The sequence below is a fragment of the Branchiostoma floridae genome, chromosome 17 (assembly GCF_000003815.2).
Source record: "Branchiostoma floridae strain S238N-H82 chromosome 17, Bfl_VNyyK, whole genome shotgun sequence".
NCBI lineage: Eukaryota > Metazoa > Chordata > Leptocardii > Amphioxiformes > Branchiostomatidae > Branchiostoma > Branchiostoma floridae.
The window spans coordinates 8,696,556-8,717,848 of record NC_049995.1 but is presented as its reverse complement, the minus strand read 5'-3'; the positions used below and the strand labels follow the sequence as shown (position 1 = coordinate 8,717,848).

The following is a 21,293-nucleotide window of genomic DNA, read 5'->3' as shown; positions in this document are numbered from 1 at the left end:
TTTGTAAACACCAACATTTGGGGAATCTAACGATCGACTTTGCGATAGCGGAAAAAATTGTCTTAAGGTTAGTTCACACGTGGGAATTTATTCAAGTCAGGTCACTGGAAAAAAGTAGAAATCGGACAAATATAGCCAGAGGATTTAGCCGGTCGCAAACCATACTCCTCGGACAACTAACTCTTCTGGCATATTATTTGGTTATATTTCTCCAATCTCTACTATTTTTCCAGCGATCCGTGGAGACTGACAAAGGCTAAGACTTCCACACGGGCCTCATACGGACTTGAATACGCAAGAGCGAACGTACCCGGCTTAAGAATCAGAAGCTCCCTTCCAAGGGACAATGAAAACAAACATTTCAGACTGATACTGCATTGCTTTTTATTGTTCTTGGTCTGATATACCAATCTTTCTCTTAAATAACCAGTAGATAAATAAACATAACATAACCTATCAACGGCTTATTCTATTGCACTGCAAATCTTCACCAAACTCCATAAACTTTCCTTCTATCTTCTAATGAATCGCATCTCGTATTTCAGACCATTCTTTCTTCAACACAAGACATGGCAAACAAAAGGCTTTTATCTTTTGCTAGAATCTTCTTTCCAGCCTGAACCGTATACAACTTTTTTCTTTTTCCAATTGAGGGATCACCGTTCTAGGGACAACTGCGCTTGCATAAATATATATTTTTGACTCTGTTACAACTTTCTTCAAGACTTTTTGTAGCATTCCTGAAACTCGACCATATTGCTCTCTGTACACACGTTAGGAGTTTAGCTTTTCCATGTACATATATGTGTTCAGCTATATCTCTCTCCAGTCATGTATATAACTTTCTGATCTCTCTCTCCACAAAAATAAGGGACCTCTCTATGTACATATATACTGGGTTCTTAGCTACACAATCAAAGTGCATTATTTTTCTGTTTACACTTTGGCTGTGTAGCTACAAGAACCCAGTATATATCAATTTATCAACATCTGTCAGTCTGTGATACTACATATGACTCTGTATGTACAGTTTTGACCAATGACTATCCACAGCTTTGGCAACCTACACAATTTGCACACAGCCTTTTGGCATTTTTCACTTATAACAAACAATACTTTCTTAACAAAACATTGTCCTACCAAAGCCCCTAACAATGTAATTACTTGCTTAGTGGATAGAATTGCAAAAATCTTAAATAATTTCTTGCAAAATATAAAGGCAATAATGCCAATGGAGGTTAGATAATCATGTAAAATATTACATAATACAAAATATACCCAAAAAATGGCTACAGAATCGTTTTATACTGGGTGTAGTCTTATTTTGAATTGTCAGAATTACTAGCAATTTGGAAAAAAATTCATGCACATACCAGAACTATTGTTAAATGTGCACTACACAACATTACAAGTTTTGCTGTGCTCATTATTACTTAAACTGTACCAAATTGTATAAAATATAAAATTCAAAGTACATGTGCATATGGTTAAGTGTGACCATAAAGCAAGTAACTACATTTGGTGGGGCTTGAATATAATAGTTTTAACAGAAAAGTTCCATAGTCACAATTATACTATCACTCCAGTTATTGCGGTACGTATATATAACATCATATCCATATATATACTGTTACAAAAATAGAAAGTGCAACAAAACATTGGAACTTTGTGACTGTCTAAAACACCTCTGCAGTACTGTCATTGAACTAAATTGAACTTAAGTACAAAATTTGAAAACATAAATTTTGTAAAACAAAAATAGTATAATAAAAGAAATAAGTAAAGAAACTAATATAAATTTCATATCACTATATAATATATGATCATCTAATGTGTGATCTATGACATCTTCATCATCCAAAAATAGTTATAGGTTTTATATAATTTCTAAAGAAAAGCCAGAATCTTAATGTATCATCACATCAAGAACAAACATTACATATCAAAATTTAATGTAGAACATTTGCACAATTATTGCAAAAAGTAAAAAAAATATCTTTCACTGCTGGACAAAATCAACTTGGGTAAAAGAACAAATTGCACAAAAACTATACTCTCATAATCACATATGACCCACCTAGCTTTACCAGTAATTTCTTCAATTTATCTTTCTTATTTACTTACTTAGAGTCTATTCAAATCATATACATGTATTACAGGTGGTCACACCAGTCCTATAATTTGAACAAACAAGGCTTTGTAGAATTTCTTTTTCAGAGACTCGAATCTCTCTTGTAGTTATTTGAATTCACCCAATATTAAAGCCAACACTTCAAAGCACAATTTTCACCTAATTTCAATCTGGCAACATTCCTGATAACTTCCAAACCAACCCAAATCACGCCTATTAAAGCAACAAAAACACTTTTGAAACAGTCCGAATAATACTTCAGTACATTGAGGCTCTTTAGTTTCTCTGGATACTTACATAAAAATAAAGTATTCCAATACCGTAGAGAGATATATTCATCTCACAAAATAGAATTCACTTTTTCCAAACCAGACAAGTCTTGCATACATAGGCTTAGAGTCACAACGATTCACCTCGAAACCTACATTGCCGTTTTCTCCAGTGGTTTTTGCTTAGAAAACAAGTGATTTGAAAAAACAAAGTGCTTCCTTTTCGTGATAGGACATCACTTGCTCGTCACAAAAAACAAACATTACAAATTCTAAATTTCATCTATCGTTCGTCTTCAAGAAACTTGCAGTTTTCTATCTCTGATATAATTGTTTGTATCTATTGTCTAGCTTGATACCTTCTAATGGATATAGATAGAGGAAGGCCATTCTTATAAGGGACCTGTACAATGTAGTTGTAGTCTGCATATCAATGTGGTAGTACACTGGTACTTTCCTGTCTGTTGTCTGTATAGTTAATGTGTTTGCTACATCATTAACTTCTGTAGAGTTTCACATCATAAAGTTCACAGTTTTTAGGCGTTTTCTTCCTTTCATAGATATCCTGGTTACTTAAACTCCGTCTTGTACATTGCACTACTGACTCACACTTTCGGAAAACAAACCCGGAGACACTCTGATACCGTCCTCTATTAAGATCCTAATCTTAAGTTCTTTTTTTAAGAATAATATATTATCAACTAAATTCTATTTAGTAGTAAGACCCTTTTCACAGTTAGACTACAGGCATAGTGTTTATATTGCGTCTTCAAGAAACATTTTAAGACATTCGAATTTCTTGTTCAAGACTTTGAATACTCCAAGACTTGTTAATTTTTCCATCATCAAGACCTTTATCAATTTCTTTCTCCTCACATTCTCTAATGACATTGCCAACAACAACAAAATTTCTAGTATCTATCAATATTATTCTCCCATATATACTAACTTCTTTTTCTAGCTTCCTTCCATATAGTAAGCAAAGAACAAGGATGGTGATACTGTAGATGTTAAAATTTTCACAGTGAAATTATATAACTTTGCAGGTTTTGCAGTGAACTTAAAACCAAGAAAAAAAAAGAAAAATGCTTGTTCCGTCTTCTTACCCTGCTCCCACCAATGTTTCAACTGCGAAATTTTCTCCCAACTGAAAAATTAATTCCAAGTGAACGTAAGGGCATTTACAGTACAAAGGGGAGGTACATGTGATACAGTCACTATGTGCATACACGAACTATGAAAAGGCCTTTTCCTATGTCTGTGGAATCCTGTATTATATATGGCAGCAGTAGATGGCAAGGGAAAGAACTATATTGCAAATAGGGGAAGGAGTCTGCCAGATCTAGAACTCAGTGTAGCCATACCCAGCTGCATAGTACTCTGAACCATCCCCCGATCCGCCAAACGCACTGCCAAAATTACTAGCGAGGTTCCCTCCCAGCCCTGTGCTTCTTCCCTCTGACTTCTTCTTAGGATTCGGGGCTGGAAAAAGAGAGTTAAAAATCATAGTCAACCCTGTTAATAGTGACCATTTAAAGGAGTACTCAACTCCAGAAGAGTGTGTTCTGGTTCTACTGACATTATTTCTTGGAATTATGAAATGTAATTGTATTGGCAACTTGGCATTGAACTTGGAATAGACAGCAGTTTGACATTATACAGCATCAATATTCTTATAACCCCCAAACATACCCTCCTGATAATAAACAGCCAGGAATGACATCTTACATTTCGGAAAACCATTGGACAAACTTCAACTGGGGTGCTATTTAGACATCTTAAATTGAGCTTAAAGATTAAAATTGTTTCTAAATAGTTTTTTTTTTTTTTTTCTTAATCAGTACAAAAGGACCTGAATATTTGCATCATTACCGATGATATGCAGCCCATACAATACAACTTATATTTTAGGAGTAACTTGCTTTGGTCAAAAATGAACTTTTGAGTTCTTTCAGTTCTACATGTAGTTTTACTCACCATTTGGGTTCTGTTGTCCATAGAACTGTTTTAGTAAGGCTGCACACGGCTCAGCAAAGATGCCACCAATACACTGAGGAGGTCAAACAACAGGTGTCAATGACATGAGATCTAAAGTTACAAGAATTATGCTAATTCTTAAAGCTCTGTAGCATTACTTGAAAGTCAAGGCCATGCTTTCAAGGCAAAGACATATTCAGAGAACGTGAAGGCTATTTTGGCCATTATTTAAAGGTCCAGTAGATGACTTCATTCCCATTGTGGTTGACAGTCATGTCTAGATCTACTGTGACCGTTTGCCATTATAAACAGATTTGACTGCAAGCTTCCAGTTGGTCTAGTAACTGTAACTTCTACTACTGGTATATAAGAAGTAGCAACTATTTTGCATATTTTGTAATGTACCAATTGCAACTCGTAAAACGAGGATGACGTCAATCTTCATCTATCAATATTCATTTATCAATCTTCATTTATCAATAAACCATTCATCTATTGATGAAGGTCAGACATCCAGGTGAAATACTACATTATACAAAATATATCAACTGGATAAATTCTCCAAACAGTCAGTGACTTGAACCACTTTAACTCACTGACCTAAGCTTTGATGCTTTGTGCAGAATATGTAAGTCCATTGCAACAATGAAAATTTCCAAGTTCCTTTTTACAATCATGATGAACAGTAGACCAAGGCTTAAGTCCTGTCCTAAGGACTGAAACCCTTCTAAATTGCTTGCATATCGAGCGAGCGACAATTCAAACTCCAAACTCAACATTGGACTAACTAAGCATGCTTTAACAAAGAATTAGTCTGAAGTCTGAAAACACAAGAGTCAGTGATGACAGATAGTGGATGTTATCTGAAACACCTGACAGTCTAAATCATTAGAGATCTTATCCAGTTGTTTGACTTACTTAAATTGTACAATGCAGTAAGCCTGGTATTCTTCAACAAGTTTTTCTATGTGTGAGTGCGTGTTGCTGTCCACCACCCATACCTTGAAGGGCTGTCCTTTTGAGTTAAATCTCTCTACATGAATTTCCTGGGCCGCAGCCACGCCCCCCATGTGAGGGCAACCAAACACTATCAGGGGGATGTATGTCAAAGGTTAAGGGCCAAAGATCAAAGGTCATACCTTATGGCAATGATGGCCTAATAGTGTCATACATCAACAGTTATACAAATTAAAGCTCTTTAATTTTGTTTTGCTTCTTCTTTCTTTCTTCTTTCAAATTTGCTAGATTAACAAAGAAAAATGTTGGCATTGTCTCATATTGTATACCATTGCGCAGTGCTCAAAATACCGTATTTTCTCGATTAAAGTATGCACCCTAATTAAAATATGCAGTTGGGGGCCAATTTCAAATTTCAGACAAATCTGAGGGTCTAAAAAATAACATGAAAAAAAAAAAAAAAAAAAAAAGCATGCACCCCTTCTCCAGTGATCTTGAACATATCCTGAATATGATATTTGTTAATAATGATACATGTATATGCTGCACACAAAAACAATGCGACAGCATTGTATCCTTCTTCGAAAAATAGCATTGTCCAACTAGCTCTATCTGTGGTCTTATTCACATTCAAGCTCAATAACCTGAAAAAATGTGTATTCACCCTGACTTTGGCCACAACTTACAGCACCTTTTGAATTTTGTGAAGTTTACAAAGTGCGCTTTATTCGAGAAAATACGGTACATTCTTCCACATACGCAGGAGGCATTTTGTCAGTCGAGTAATGGTCCATGTACTTGCAAAAACACACACATATCGTAACACACACGGGTGTACCTTAAACTGCTGTCCATACGACTCTAGCCTGTCTGAATGCACACTGAGTACCGAGCCGCACCCCCCGAAGCGGGGGTTGGGGCACCCGTACCACACCGTGGGGATGTATGGGTCGGTTAAGGGGAATCATGCCTCGGTGCACCCAGGAAAACAAACTCAGGCAGACATCACAGTCACAAGCATTCATTGGAAGCAGCTAGCAGGGTTGTACACAAAGAAAAATACAAGTTTTGCTATCGCAAACTGGTAACTACTACAGATTCTGTAATATTACACCTGCCAGCCATATAGGAGCACAGGCAAGGGCTGTATGATCTATATAGGTCATGAATCACAATCACAGCAGCAGTGTCATACACATCCAGAGATTCTGTAATATGATACCTGCTAGCCATATTGGAGCACTAAACAGAAATGTACAGACATTGGCAAAACATTTTAAGAGCTTTCTTTCTTGGCCTTTTTGTTATAAGAAAAGTATGTTTTTCCAGACCTAGGGCTCAGATTTTAAAGATAATCATCTCTTGACTTTTCAGGAAATATATCCTGTGCTATGCTTTCTGTAGTTCTAAATTTCATTCTATGGCCTTTAAGGTACATGTACATTGTACAATGGAAAGCAAATTAAAAGACTGGCTCTAAAATGCTTAGCTACTAGAATAACTACTAGAATACAAATCATTTCCCATTGACAGAAAAGAAATAATATGTTAAACACAGTTTACTAATCCAATATGGCTAGCATGGTCCTAAATTTTCTCTATCCATCCAAGGAGGTTAAAAAGGACATTATATATTCACCTCTCAGAATCACCTTCATGAACAAGGACATTACATGCAGGCATGATCATTACATGTTGATTTCAACTTACTTCTTTTCTTTGACAGTTACTTTGTCATGCAAGTCATGTCCACTACAATAGTCAATATATAATTGCTGAATATGTTTTCACAGCAAAAGGTTCCAAATTGGTTTACTTTCTACCACGAGTCTAAAATTTTCAAAATGCACCTGTCATAATATATAGAACTGTGGTTTGAGCAAAAACCAATGCAACTTGTACATGTACATTCTGCTAAGGCTCAAGCGTCAAAACTTGGACCACATCCCCTTAAGCATTTTTAAGCTTATATATAAGCTATATATTAAGGGAGGCCATTTCCTGGGGGTTAAACTTTACATCTTACATAGAATTGCATTCTTCAGAGGTAAGAAATAGATATTCATTAGAAAAATCCTACTTTCGAAAATCAGTAAGGTTACCAGGTACTTCAGATGTTTAGGTTCTGAATAATTTAACAGATACAGGTACATGTATTAGGTACACAGCCATAGATTTCTCTGTCTTCCACAACTCTACAGGGCAATGACCCTAATTGACGCAGGCGCAGAAGGCCCAAAATGAGTCCATACAGTATTTTAGCCTATTTTCTACTTTTAGCAGGAAAATGTAAGAAACATTTCATATTGGTGAGACAGTGTAGGTTGCAGATGTTCAGATTCAGCAAAAAACAAGGTTTTGGTTAATTTTTTCGGCCTGTGCTGACCCCTAATTTGAAGTGGTCAGTCCCTAAAATGATGTCATGGAAAGGCAAGATGGCGGCAGTTTTGACCGCTGAAATATCTTGCACTGGTCAGAAAGTTTAAAGATTAGACTTTTGGACACTTGAGATAGCGGGCTGCTGTGTGGGGTGAGTTCTTATGACCTGGAATGTTCACGGATGAGATTATGACACCCTGAACTTGCTAATTTTACATTATCGCCAATACAGATTTCCATTACTGTTCACTGCTCTACAAGTCGATCAACAGTAGCACCAGTAGAAGGATACTGAGCAGTCTGAGTGCCCCAGCACACATGATGCAGGGCTCGCATGTCACATACAGCTGCACAATGGGCAGCACCTCGTTCTTATCCAGCCCGACCTTCATACACCACTCCAGCAGCTGACCAACTGCTACCATCTCAGCATGGACTGTGGCCTGGAGGGGGAAACATTTTGGAAAAATCCAATAAGCAACAATATAAATCTGGAGTGACATTCTAAATTCAGAAAACTTACTGTGAATTTTCTATCACTGTTAAGTTTAAGGCGTTCAATCACTGGTAAGTTATAGGCATTTATGTCATACCTGTGCATCGATAATGTTTGATATAGGTGTTCTGGACCGGCCAATAACTTTCCGTATCACACAGGCTTCCATGCAAACGAATGAAGTTCTTTTGTTAAAATTTTGTTCGAACTTGCCGCTCTTAAAGAATAAAGTTGTTGGTGCAGGTTAAAACAATGTGTACAGTTGCATTTTATTCTTTTTATGAGTAGTTTGGCAATTAAATCAGTGTTTTCCGACCTGGGTATGACATAAATAAAATACAACATGTTGTATTACTCCGGCCTTCGGGCGATCCGATCCGCGAGAGGGCTGCTACTGAGGGTGATACAGAATATATACACTGTGTTGTATTCAATATTTACAGCACTTCTTGCTACTCACATTTTTTGACTCGTTAACTCTGTTGTGTCCCTGTGCTACTACCTGTCCTTGATACACCTAGGGTGAAAAACAAAAGTGGAAACAAATTGAAGACATGAATATCTGTCTAATGAACATGTCTTTCAACAACAAAAATCACATAGCAAAGCTGAATGTTTTGTTATACATGTGTACTTCAATATCTACAGAACTGTAAAGATGATTATTGTTAGGAGGCCTCTCTATAGACATTCACAAGTCGCAGTACCCTGGAATCCCTCCTATTCCATTTGCTTTTTTTATCACTTCCCTGCAGAATTGCCTTGCACAGGTTATGCTACAGTCCCATTTGCATGGGTGGCCAAAGGAGATGTAGCCCCAGCTGAGCTCCGATTCCACTAATTTGTCACCGGGTCCCGGGATGATTTTAACTCATATGATTTTAAACAAATCCCCAAAGCCCCAAAATAGCCCGGTAGCCACAGGGTGTTCAACAGGGCCAAGTAGGCGTTACTCCCTTTTTCCAAATGGGACCAAATGGTCCCCAATCAATGCAGGTGATAAACATTTAAATGGGGATGGGAGCAAGACTATTCTGCATGAAGGTGGTCATTGCTAGGAGCCAAAATAGGATGGATTCCAGATGAATGTCACAAAGTAATTATAAACAGCAAACAACATGTCCTATTGCTGGCTAGCAACAAACAGTGACACAGTAAACCTACAAAGTGCAAGGCAACACAAAACATCGCACACGTTATCAATGACATGAAAAATTTGTCAACGAAATGAACAACTTTACCCATACCGTGACCCTTGTGAATAATACATGATCTTTTTCTTGTCTTATCATAATACCAAAGTACTATATAATTTATAGATATATATAATGGTAGTTCTCAAGTATATCATACACATGTAGATATCACATTGATAATTCACCCTAGACAAAGTCCCTGGCTCTCATGTAAGGTTCAGGTACCCAGACAACAAGAATCACAACTGCTACAACAGCATACTGCTCACCTCTGCCCTCTATCATTCTCTCTCAGTACTGCAGCTACACCCTGCCAAATTGGATCTCTCTTCGGTCCTTCTTCAAAACTTATTAAAACGCTTGGGTAGCTGGTAAAAGTACTGCTAAATTTATCATATTTCGCACATCCTATGTTCTAATTTTTGCATTGTTGTAACTAATATTCATAATATGGAAAATAAAAGCAAACCATAATCATTATGATGATAGTGAGGAAGAGGTGAACAGTTTTAATAGCAGTGATCTTTGGCCTGATACCATTGATTGTAGTTAATATATTTACTATCAGAATAAAAAAAAACACAACAAAATCAAACACAATAAAACGGTGTTGTCTTGGCAGCAGCTTGGCCTACCACTGAAGACCCTACACTTGTCTTAAGGTTACTTGAATAATACTACAGGTGGAATAGATAGTGCGATAGTTTCAAAGTCAAAAAATATTAATTTGTATCATAATTTTGATATATTAGGAGCAAACCTCTTCTGATAAAAGTATGCTTTCAAAACTAGATAAAGTTGAAAGTTAGGCCCCAAAATTTTCATTATAGATATACATTTTACATTATTGGTGACACCGTTGAATACTACTGCTCCAGTATAATTCAACTATAAATTCTCAGATTTTTTTATTGATGGTCAAGTCTTTCTTGACAACTTCCTTGACAACCCTTAAAGAGAAGAATACAACAGGTAAATCAAAAGGAAAAGGGGCCCAAAGCACACTTTAAGCTAAAAGACATTCTAGTAGTAAGTGAGTGTAGCATTTTCTTCAGTAGGCCATGTGCTGAATAGAAGGAATATAATCCTCAAAAACGGAACATAAAAAAGCAAAATGGTTACCATGACGCAGCCTACAGGGACCTCCCCCTTGGCCAGAGCGGCGCGAGCCTGCCGGGACACGAAACGAATTATACAAACGGTACTGAGCGAAGCGGAGGATCAACGTCCTCGCTACGGTTACTACTAGACAGAGAGCAGCTAAAAGTATATTGCATTCTTGAAGAATGTGTTTTCTGGGTTCTTTTCCTCTTAGCCTGGATCCCTGCCTGGTTTGGCTTGTGTCTGCTCTGATAGCTACCACTACTGGAGAAAACACAAGGAAGGCAGGACACCAGGCTATTTTTAGTATTTACTACTTGAGAACAATTGGTTAAAGGTCACTACAGAACTTGCTAGCTAGATTTGATATTTGTATGGTATTCTGAACACTGTACATTGTATTATAACACTGTAACAACACAGCACATGTACATGTAACACTGTCTGTGTCAGAGTGCCAATATGTAACAATTAAATTTCTACACATGGCCTTCAAATTCCTATACCTACTTGTAATTCTCTGTTCCTGAGATCTAACAGTTCTCATGAAGAAAAAAACTCTCTTTTTTGAAATAACCTTTTAGATGAATTCAAATGTACTGGATTTGTTAAATCAAAGATCCTTTTTAAACCCAGGAAACACATTCCACAAATGCATAAATACAAAAACTGGCCTTCTTGTATCCCAAGGCATGTTCCTTAACATTTTTACTCAGTGATCGGACTCTTTTTTTTTTAATTTGCTAATTCATTTCTTTGTTGTAGGGTAGTCACTTCAGTCTAATAGCTCTGATTACTTAATGAATAGATGTTGAATAGTATCAATGTCATTGCAACAAGGTAGTTTGTTTCATCTGGAAATAGCAAGTATATATGTACTCTTAAGTTTCCAAACAATATTCAAATCCAAGCAGATATTGGGGTGAATGACTGTTACCATAGAAGATAGCCAATCAGAAAAAAGTACAATAACGAACCCCACTGTTTACCCCATTTTAACTTAAAAAGTAATTTACTACAATTTGTAGAAAACAAAACAGTGAATAGTGAATACAGAAGACCAGTTTATACCAACTACTATATAGATACTAATAGACATATGACAGCATCTGCATGTAATCAGAGGTGCACAGTAAGACTTGTCGTGCGGCGTCCCTTCCTTTACCTTCTGATGCCCTCGCGGTCAGCACCACAACCAACCGTCATGACCATCGACACATTACCTGTCTGGTGTAAAATTGCTGGTCAGAACAACAACAACAAATAACAACGGTAAACAATTTTAGAATGTTGTCAGTTTTCACAATTCTTGCAGAAAAAATTTTGCTTCATGACATGTTAAAATGTAACATCAATGTGAGGGTATCAGTTATTTGCTAAAGTAATAACTGTTACATGTTATTTAACGTTAATTCTAAGATGTCTGACCGTTCCCAAAACCATGTCTAGATTGAATAATTGCTATCTAGCGTATCTTACTACCTGGATGTCTAATCTTCATTGATGTAAACTGAGGTATACAGTATTAAAATGAGGATAGTTGCTTTTTTGTACAGCAGTTGAAATACAAAGGTCATTCAAGGTTATTGTCCCTTTGCACTCAACTGCACTGTCTCCTTTGAGAATGCCTGACCATTTCAATTTTGAAACAGAACAATATTCGTGTTTAATTTATAAAATGTCAGAGTTTGCTAAATTATGTTACAATAACAGCAAGACAGCTTGTGAAAATGTGTTGCTTGTAAATATAATTTAATATCAACTCGGTTCTGACTTTGTAATGTAATGTGTGTCTGCAATGTTTTATCATAATTCATTTCAAATCTATGACTTTGTTCAATGCGTAGAATATTATGTGTGTTTCACTCTAATTTGTAGTCGTTTGCATGCATTATTGTCCTTGAAATACTAGAAATGATGGCCCACATTCATGTTAACTATATTTATCTGTAATAATAAGTTAAATAACACAGACAGAAGTTTTAGAGTAATATCATAATATTCTTGTTTGTAGATTATAATTTGTAGTATATAGATTATTTGTAGTCGTTTGCATGCATTATTGCCCTTGAAATACTAAAAGTGACGGCCCACATTCATGTTAACTATATTTATCTGTAATAATAACACAGACAGAAGTTTTAGAGTAATATCATAATCTTCTTGTTTGTAGATTATAATTTGTAGTATATAGATTATTTGCAGCCGTTTTCACACTTCATTTTGCTTTGAAATACTAGAAATGACAGTCCACATTCATGTAAACTATATTTATCTGTTATGATAACGCAGACAGCAATATTTCCCCAACCGAGACGACCTACTTTCGCACGTTCTAAAACTTCCTATCACGCAACCTGCATACGAAATTTCGCAGACTTCGCAAAAAATAGCATGACGCAGTTCAAAATAACGGCCAAATCCTGACATAACAGCAGAACCAAACGTTAGATTATGGTTCCTCGAGGTTTTAGAAAGCGTTTGAAAATGTTTTGAGGCTGTAAATGTGGTTATTTTGCGAGACTTACCAGGTCTAGTGCGCTGTACATGTATTTCTCAATCTCCCCTTGGTCCGCCATGATGAAAATAGTGCAGCACAGAGGTCAACTACGGTCAACCAGAAAAGACTTTTACACCGCAACATAACATAAAATATTCGTTTTAATACATAGACATATCAAAACAATATTAATTTCAATTTAAAAAATTATGATTATGATATGACATGAAAAATACCTGAAATTCTGCCAGATAAAATCTAAAATACTTTTTAAAAATGGTTTTGTAAAATGTCTTTTCTGGCTTGCCGTAGATAGACTATCCCACTGTATGGATTACGCAATAAAAGTCATAAAATTCAGAGCACAAAATTGAAACGTTTATGTTTGTTACAATCTTCAATAAACCTGTAGGAACTTGAGGTAGTTTGTATGCGACTCTAGTCTTGAGTTAAGGTTGTTTGGAAGAAGTTTCAATAGGTTAACGACTGGTTATTGATAGGTCAAAGGTCAGATAAAGATGGCGGCGGAAGGTGTTGTGAAAGGTTTGTGAGTGCTTCCGTGTGTGGATTTGGTAGATTTATGCGAAATTTGTGACGATTAAGGGGTTATGGAGTGCAGAAAAGTAGTCTGAGAGCACAAGGAACATTGTAGATGTGTTTTGAATCAGTTGTATGCGCGCTTTATACCAGAATAACGAGACCGTTGTTCGTGCATATGTGTCTATGTGAGTTTGTGACTGTCAACAAAATAACTCGAGTATGCGCTGGATCTGGACTGCCTTTGTTTTGATATTTGGAATATGCGTATGTCTTGAGAGACATCGGAATCATTGGAGATTTGGTCACGATTTTTGAGAGGTTAATGACCCTTGTAATGTAGGTGGCATCGTGAACTAGCGTTATGTTTTTATTTCCCCTCAGATGTTGGTGAGATCCATGCCCGACTGTTGGACCACAGGCCTGTGGTGCAGGGAGAGATCAAGTGCTTCATAAGGGAGTTTGAGGTTGGTCCTTATGCATGTAATTATGATACAAAATTGACATAGAGCAGAGAGGACTGTCATTCTTGATCAGGATCCGGACTGGTTTGCGAGGGGTGTGAGAGAGGCCATCCAGCCAACAAAAGAGCACCTTAAACACTTAAAACAGGGACTATAACTATTACTTTTTTCTTATTCTATTCATTGGTATCAAGGTATCACGTATCTGCACAGAAAAAGAGACAAACTTGTAATGGTGTCCTTAGTTTTGTCAAGGAACTTTTTTCAGATAAACACTCCTTTGTTATTGGCTCAAGTTTGATGGTTTAATGTCACAATTTCTTCCAAATCTAAAAAACCATTTTCTCTGCTGTTCCCCCCCCCCCCCCCCCGGGGAAGAGGAACCACCGTGAGGAGGAGAGACTGGAGGCTGTTCTGGGCCATGCCCAACAGATGGGACAAACTATCCCAGCATGCACCATGCTCCTGGAGGACAACCTGGCACAGGTCACAGCTAACTGTGAGTCAAAACAGTTGTTGTAAACTGTAGCTCCTTGTGTTTAGTAGCCTGGTATCCAGCCATATTATAGTTTCTGTCTCCTCTGTCCTCTCTGCTATATCTCTGAGAGGACAGAAGAGACTCAGGAGCTATAATACGGCTGGATACCAGGCTAGCCGTTTAGATCTCCTGCCATTTTATGCACACACATTCACACTGGGCCCCAAGTTAGTCTCAAGGAGGAGACTCTAGTCAATACAGGTTGTGTAGTGGCACATGCAGTATCCAAATTTTCCTGTGACTCCCTGGTGTAGAGGGACAAAAGAAGAGCTAGGTGTACCAGCAGAGATGTGGACTGCCTTATTGAATAAAATATAGCTATTATGATACAATTTTACACTTTAAATCTGTGCACAAAATAAAGCGCTTACCATCAAGATTTCAATCAGTCCTCTGATCCTTTTCAAGCTGAAATGACCCAAAGCCTATGTCACACATCCAGACAGGAAGTGTGACGTCACTGGATGTGTGACGTCAGCAAAGGGTCAAAGGTGCTTGGAAGTCGGTATCGACCCCCGTCTTGGTTGAGGGAATTTTGATGGATTTTGATGTAAATGCCTCTTGCACTGCCCTAGGAAACTTATCCTGTTCGGAATCCAGTATCTTCACCTTGTCAAAATCTTGTCAAAGTTGTTATATATCTGTCTTAAGGATGTGATATTGTTTACATATACAACATAATGTTTGTTACCCCAGTGAGAGTTGCCACATCAATGTGCGAGAAGATCAGTGAAACAGAGGAGAAAATGGCAAAGGTAGGAAGGAGTGGCTAGATTATAGAGACATTCTGGCTAGATTGTAGATACATTCTGATTAACTTTCCCTGTAAGTTTGAAAGAAGACACCTTTTTCATCCATCTACTCCCATCTGACATGATAGGTCGAAAATGAGCCCACATGGCACGTATTAGGCTGGTCCATCATTATTAGCTGTTCAACCAATGAAAGCATGGCAATTACCAAGTCAACCAATTAGAGAAATGATGCAAATTTTTTACATTATTAAATTATGTTTCTAAATTATATTTTGTCGATCATTTTGATGGAGGTGTGCGGGACTATGAGAATGATCTTTGCTACTCTAAGTTGCAACATATTTTCTGTGCATAACACTACTTATGATATTATTAATTTGATCTTTTATTCTGAAAATAAGTGTGGTTTGGGAGAAAAACTGAATGGGAACTTATTCTGTACCTAGCTTTTCTTTCTTTGCCTCATTGACCTCATTTTCGATCATTCTGTCATGTCCGCCGTGTGAAAGAGGTGTATTGAAAACATTACTTTTCACCTTTGACCTTTTTAGGCTGACCCCCTGAAGAACAGAAGGGAAGGGAGGAAGCAGGAGTGGGATGCCTTCATGTCGGACCAGTTCGGTCGGAGTGCAGAGGTCGACCGCGAACACGAGATTCTGTGTGACAAAATCACGGAACAGCACAGACTGAAGGAGGAACTGCTGAAAGAGGGGAAAGTGTCTATGCCATGATCTTTCCATTTTTACTCATTCAATGAACATTGCAGAAATAATTACAGTCAAACCTGTCTATAGCGGCCACTCAAGGGACCGGACAAATTTGGCCATTATAGACAGGTGGCCTCTGTATAGAGGTGGTAACTTGTAGATAAAATACACAAGGGACCGACAAAAAGTGGCCACTATGGACAGGTGGCCCCTCTGTAGAGGTGGCCCCTAATACAGGTTTGACTGTATAGTGAAGATATTCATGGATTATGTTACTGGTTCTAAAATCAGGGCTCAAAATACTTTTTTCTGCATACCTGCAGGTAACATTGAAAATTACCCGCACCAGACAAATTTTACCTGCACCACTCTGAATTTATGAAGTATGGATCCTACTAAAATTGTTAAGGAACTATTGCTATTTTTTCTTCTACTTTATTAGGTGGTAATAGCCAATGCAGCTAATAACAATCCACATGCACCTACATCATAGGACATTTATGTAAATCCAGTACATGGCCCAGTGCAGGTTGGGTGCAGGTAGACGCTAGAAATACCTGCACAGATCTAATTTCCCCTGCACTAACGTGCATATGCAGGTGGTATTTCGAGCCCTGTAAAATGGTAAGAATTAAACTGAGAATTCAAAACGACACTGAGAATTAGAAAAATCTATTGTGCAATTTATTATACTGAAATAAAAATTTGAGTGTAATGGTTTTGACAAGTGTTGCTACCAGACTGAGTACATTTGGTGGTTCTACAGAAATTATGATCATCATCATTAGCAAAACATATATATTGGCAAATGTTCAGGCCAATATACTGTTGTGTGTAAAGGTAATTAAGGAGTAAAGGCACTTATTCCTTTCATCTGCTCTGCAATAAACACTATAAGTTGATAACTGAATAGTACAGAGTATATTATAGATTACTTTGCTTGTTATCAATATTGTGAGAATTAAATATTGAAATTTTATGATATGATATGATACTAGGAATTTGACAAATTCTTTATACTTTTGATGATCAGAAATAAAATATCATATCAGTGAGCTTTTCAGAAGTAAGTGCTTCTAATATAAGGTACAGGTGGAAAGTATGGCTAGAATACTACATGTCATTCTAGTAAACTTTGTTCGAAGAAGTGGATATTCCAAGTTGAATGTAATATAATGTGTTTGGAAATTTCCGAATGTATTGTAATGTATGATTAGAAACTTAATTTCAAATGCTCTACCTCTATGGTTAGAATAATTCCTCATTCAGTACAGTGAGTTTAGATAAATTACATTCCATCTACGAAATGAAATGAATAAAATATATAACATCTTTTGAATGCTACTAGTAAGACTTTTTGTCAGAGAGACCGTGGATATCCCAGGATGCCCTCCACTCGTCAGGTCCGAGCTGCGTGCGGTGAGTCGTCCAACCGGCGTGCGCCAGACCTGCATGGAATGATGGGAAGACTTGTGCTGCCACCTCATGGGAAGAGTCCACCAGCTCCCACAATGCTTTGTGGTTGGCTAGGATGGGAGAAAAAAAGTTTTATCTTATCGGTTTAAAAGAATTTATCCAAAGAATGAAAACAAAATGAATTCATGATGGTGTTAAGTTTGTCAACATAAGAATTGTCAGCAGGATAGTTTCCATGTTACACAGCCAAATACCAACAAAAATATGCTGGTTTTTTTTTCGAGAAAATTAGATTTTATCAGACATAAGTCATCAAATGAGTTTGGATGGGTATATATTTGTTGATTCAATTCAACTACATGACTGGCATTTTGTATTGATGTATAAAGTATCTTATATAAGCATTTCCCCTGAAAAAATATACAGTATTAGTTGGAACTACATTTACATATTATGGTTGAGTCCTATAACTTTTATCAGGTTGATAGTCTTGTCAGTTTCAATAAATAAATTGATGGAATTTCTGAAAATGATTTCATCAGGTTGGTACAATACAGTATTATATAGGAAAATTCTTTAACACAACAAATTTCTACTCACTTTGCTTACGTTAGGAATGTTAGCCACATTTGGGATTGTGTTCTCGCTGCAAAAGCGCCACCTACATCTGCTACATATAGCGGTGAGAAGCAGAACTCCAGTCAGAAGCTCTGAGGAAGGCTTCTGATCGACACCGAAACGTAAGGAAAGTGAGTGCAAATTGGTAGTGGAAAAGATTTTCCCACTAGACTAGGGTTACCTTGTTCCACCATGGACTGGAATGCTTTGTCACTAGGAATGAGAGAGTGGGCCTGGTTGTCATAGCATGGGACACTGGAATGAACCTGGAAGATAACATAATGTCAGGCCTTCAAACTGCCATTATGTGCTGGATACCTTAAGACCGCCACATCCAAAATATCAGATATCAAAACCAGACGCTCTGCTGCTGTACCATAGAAAGCTGCTAGGAGGCTCATCATCGAACTTGTCCTTTGTTTTCCTGACCCCTACCTAAACATGTACATGAACCTTCCAAATATTGTAAGGATCCATTATTATTCACAGCTTCCACAGTTATACAGACACATAAATGGTACCGAAAACATAACAGGGTTCGAAATACACATACTTAACTTGCAATTTGCATGTCATTTTTGAGATTTGCACATAAAAAAATTCTGAACTTGCAATCTTGCATGTTGAAAATACCTGGCCTATAGTAAAAATACTGATGCCACGTTGCCTTTTTTTGCCTGACGGAGATCGTCACCGGTCGTCAGTAGGTGTTATAAATAATAAAATTTGGCTTTGCTGCAAACGTACATGCTGATTATGTGGATATCTTTCCAAAAATTAAAGTTCTGTCTGTATTTTTATGTGCCGATTTCTGTCCGTCAAAAGTGAGAGAATGTGCAAAATTCTTATCCATCCTGAGCAGCAAAATTCAGAGTACAGAAAAAGTACAGAATGATGGATGCTGGCTAGAACATTGCAGTATAGACTAGTTGTATTTTGCATGTAAATTTTTCAAATTGCATGTAAAATTTTTGCCAACTTGCAATTTTGCATGTAGCAAAAAAAAAGTATTTCGATCCCTGCATAACCTTCTGTTGCAGGTAATTATCTATTGCAGCATTCAGTAATCCCCACTGTATGCACACTTCATATAATATCTGGATATTCAAGACAGTCTTAAAGAATTTGAGACTTTATTAGAAAATCCATTAGTGACGTGCCCTAGGGCACGCCACTAAGCCTAATGATAACACTGTTTTGTTAATGTGGCAGTCTTTGGATACCCGGCAAAATCATATGAGAGTCGATGTTAATCCTTAGGCTACCACTTTGTTTTCGAATTTTTGCAAGAAAATAATGGAGTGGGCATGTGAAAATAAAAAATAAAAGCAACAGACATCCTATGAATAGATCTGAATGCCGTCAGTGTCATAAATTACAAGGTAAATAATTCAAATGTTTTTAATGTTTCGTGCATTAAGAAATAAATGTAGCTTTAGTATTTGCACAAAAAAACTTTTTATAAAAAAACATGGCCCTACCTGGAGTTTGGAGAACCTGTGTTCTATAACATAGTCAATTATTTCTGCTTGGAAACAGCTTTTTATGAAGTCTAGGTGGGATGATTCCTGGTGCAGAACTATGTTGATGTCTGAAGGGAAAAACAATTGCTTGAATCCACATGTACATATGTAATGTTAGAACAATCATGAAAAACCTATATTAACTTTTTAAAAATATTTAAAGGTACATTAGAGGAAAATATCTCATGTACTAGGTGCCTAAGCATAAAGAAACACAGGGATGGCACCAAGGCTAGGATGTTATTCATATGATCGTACTACATGTTAAATGTGCATGATTTTCATGCTCTCACTGAGAAAATTCCTCCATGAATTGATAGGAATATAAACCAATAAGTGTCTGTATGTTTAGTAGAGGCTACCTATAAGAGAAAACTGAAAAATGCCCTTAAAAAAAGCTCCATACTAAGACATTACCTGTTAAAGTGGGCATGCCAAGAAGGTACCTCCCCTCAGAGTTACTGTGAATGGCACTGTCCAAATCTGTCGCCCTAAAGATCAACATAACATACCTTAATCATCTTGGTTAAATTTCCATGAATATTCCTGAGCTTTCTTGTGCACTGAATTTCATAAACCTGAATAGAACTCAAGTTTGTATCATTTTTACTTTCCCACCTCTGTATTATAGAACTCATTGGTGATCCCAGCTTTATTCTGGTGGACTTTTTCTGAGCTGTGAAAAACATAAAAACACATTTTATGAGCAAAATACATTTTGAAACCATCAACACATTCAATGCAGCCAATCAGACCTATGTTTCTTCAGTTGATTTTCATCAGTGCATGATTATACAGTTCTTTATCATGTGTAGATCTGTTTTTTCCTTTGTTCATTTATGATCTTAACTTTTCCCTGATAGGAAAAAGCATATTGTTTTTGTGTTCTTCTTCCTCTGTCATGAACCAATCAGAGCTTAGAACTGACATGAACCAATCAGAGCTTAGAACTGACATGAACCAATCAGCGCTTAGAACTGCCTGTGACATCAGCACATCAGCTCGCTGCTGTACAGCAAATATGAGCAATTTACATGTTTGCCATAGCAAAATCTGCATTGGTAATTATTTTCTACTCGCAATACTACAGTGCAAGCCTGATGGTATAACTTCATTGTGTGAGAGTAGCTTGACAAAAGGAAAAGCATTCTGCATTTTCGTGAAAATGCCTTTCTTGTTTAAGCTCTATTTACTCAATGTGAAACTCAAATTGACTTGCAGGCTGCTTTTCATTGAGATCATGAGGGATGAGGTAAAAATGTATAATTTTTTTGGCCTGTATCTTAAATCTGAATGATTAAGAAAAAACAAGAGCCTACCAAACACCACAGGCTCTTGTACGTTAGCCTGGGCGGGGTTTAGGACCACGCCCGTCCGCAGGTAATGTGACACCAGGATGTGCAGGCGGGACTGGTTCAGGGTCTCCATGACGACGCAGGTGACGGCGTTGTAGTTGGCAAACAGGTGCAGACAGGTGAACACAAAGAACAGGAACCAGGTCAACCTGAAGGAATGCAAGAACCACACCTGTTTGTTTCATTGCTTTGATAATTTCTAGTTTAAATTCTAATTAGCATGCATAGTCCAGCTCAGTAGAATGATGTCAAAACAAACTAATTCTTTGCAACCCCAAAGTCTAAGCTATTCCAAAGTCAAAAATTAATCTATTCTGTTCAAAAGTTGTGTAGCTGCCAAGTTGACTAAATTCCCGTCACAACGGAATACCTGC

At 37.1% G+C, this 21,293-nt stretch overlaps 3 protein-coding genes across 9 annotated transcripts in view; 1 reads left to right on the top strand and 2 right to left on the bottom strand.

Annotated features, from left to right (window-relative positions):
- Positions 1-359: 359 nt before the first annotated feature.
- LOC118404253 (tRNA-specific adenosine deaminase 2-like) lies at positions 360-13,164 on the bottom strand. Of its 4 annotated transcripts, XM_035803304.1 has the most exons (8): positions 13,035-13,132; positions 11,672-11,733; positions 10,528-10,575; positions 8,670-8,726; positions 8,006-8,156; positions 6,173-6,279; positions 4,378-4,450; positions 360-3,882 (listed from the first exon to the last, which is right to left on the bottom strand). In XM_035803304.1, exons 3-8 carry the CDS (start codon positions 10,528-10,530, stop codon positions 3,743-3,745), a joined length of 531 nt encoding a protein of 176 aa, XP_035659197.1. In that variant the 5' UTR covers positions 10,531-10,575; positions 11,672-11,733; positions 13,035-13,132; the 3' UTR covers positions 360-3,742. The 4 variants fall into 4 exon arrangements, with proteins under 4 accessions (XP_035659197.1, XP_035659195.1, XP_035659194.1 ...); XM_035803302.1 differs by lacking the exons at positions 6,173-6,279; positions 11,672-11,733 and adding an exon at positions 5,379-5,479 and having other exon boundaries at positions 13,035-13,164; XM_035803301.1 differs by lacking the exon at positions 11,672-11,733 and having other exon boundaries at positions 13,035-13,163.
- Positions 13,165-13,403: 239 nt separating this feature from the next.
- On the top strand, positions 13,404-17,314 carry LOC118405182 (biogenesis of lysosome-related organelles complex 1 subunit 5-like). 2 transcript variants are annotated; one of them, XR_004829852.1, is made up of 7 exons: positions 13,404-13,549; positions 13,928-14,009; positions 14,379-14,506; positions 15,242-15,300; positions 15,852-16,073; positions 16,254-16,293; positions 16,629-17,314. XR_004829852.1 is itself a non-coding variant. In XM_035804612.1 (6 exons), exons 1-5 carry the CDS (start codon positions 13,525-13,527, stop codon positions 16,029-16,031), a joined length of 474 nt encoding a protein of 157 aa, XP_035660505.1. In that variant the 5' UTR covers positions 13,404-13,524; the 3' UTR covers positions 16,032-16,071; positions 16,255-16,434. The 2 variants fall into 2 exon arrangements, 1 of the variants encoding a protein (XP_035660505.1); XM_035804612.1 differs by lacking the exon at positions 16,629-17,314 and having other exon boundaries at positions 15,852-16,071; positions 16,255-16,434.
- The window catches only part of LOC118405180 (RUS family member 1-like), a 12,814-nt gene continuing 8,197 nt past the window's right edge, over positions 16,677-21,293 (bottom strand). For all 3 annotated transcript variants that reach the window (XM_035804608.1, XM_035804607.1, XM_035804609.1), the window contains exons 10-15: positions 20,884-21,068; positions 20,183-20,240; positions 19,982-20,055; positions 19,523-19,632; positions 18,223-18,307; positions 16,677-17,533 (exon numbers count right to left, since the gene is read on the bottom strand). In XM_035804608.1, the coding sequence (XP_035660501.1) occupies positions 17,352-17,533; positions 18,223-18,307; positions 19,523-19,632; positions 19,982-20,055; positions 20,183-20,240; positions 20,884-21,068 (694 nt within the window). In that variant the 3' untranslated portion in view covers positions 16,677-17,351. The remainder of the gene's footprint in view (positions 17,534-18,222; positions 18,308-19,522; positions 19,633-19,981; positions 20,056-20,182; positions 20,241-20,883; positions 21,069-21,293) is intronic.

Coding starts and splice junctions, on each gene's coding strand:
- LOC118404253 (XM_035803301.1), bottom strand. CDS start 13,085: ATGGCGGACCAAGGGGAGATTGAGAAATACATGTACAGCGCACTAGAC. Junction 10,576..13,034: donor TGTACAGCGCACTAGACCTG/GTAAGTCTCGCA, acceptor GTGTCCCGGCAG/GCTCGCGCCGCTCTGGCCAA. Junction 8,727..10,527: donor TCCCTGTAGGCTGCGTCATG/GTAACCATTTTG, acceptor TTTTCACCCTAG/GTGTATCAAGGACAGGTAGT.
- LOC118405182 (XM_035804612.1), top strand. CDS start 13,525: ATGGCGGCGGAAGGTGTTGTGAAAG. Junction 13,550..13,927: donor GGCGGAAGGTGTTGTGAAAG/GTTTGTGAGTGC, acceptor ATTTCCCCTCAG/ATGTTGGTGAGATCCATGCC. Junction 14,507..15,241: donor GGCACAGGTCACAGCTAACT/GTGAGTCAAAAC, acceptor TTGTTACCCCAG/TGAGAGTTGCCACATCAATG.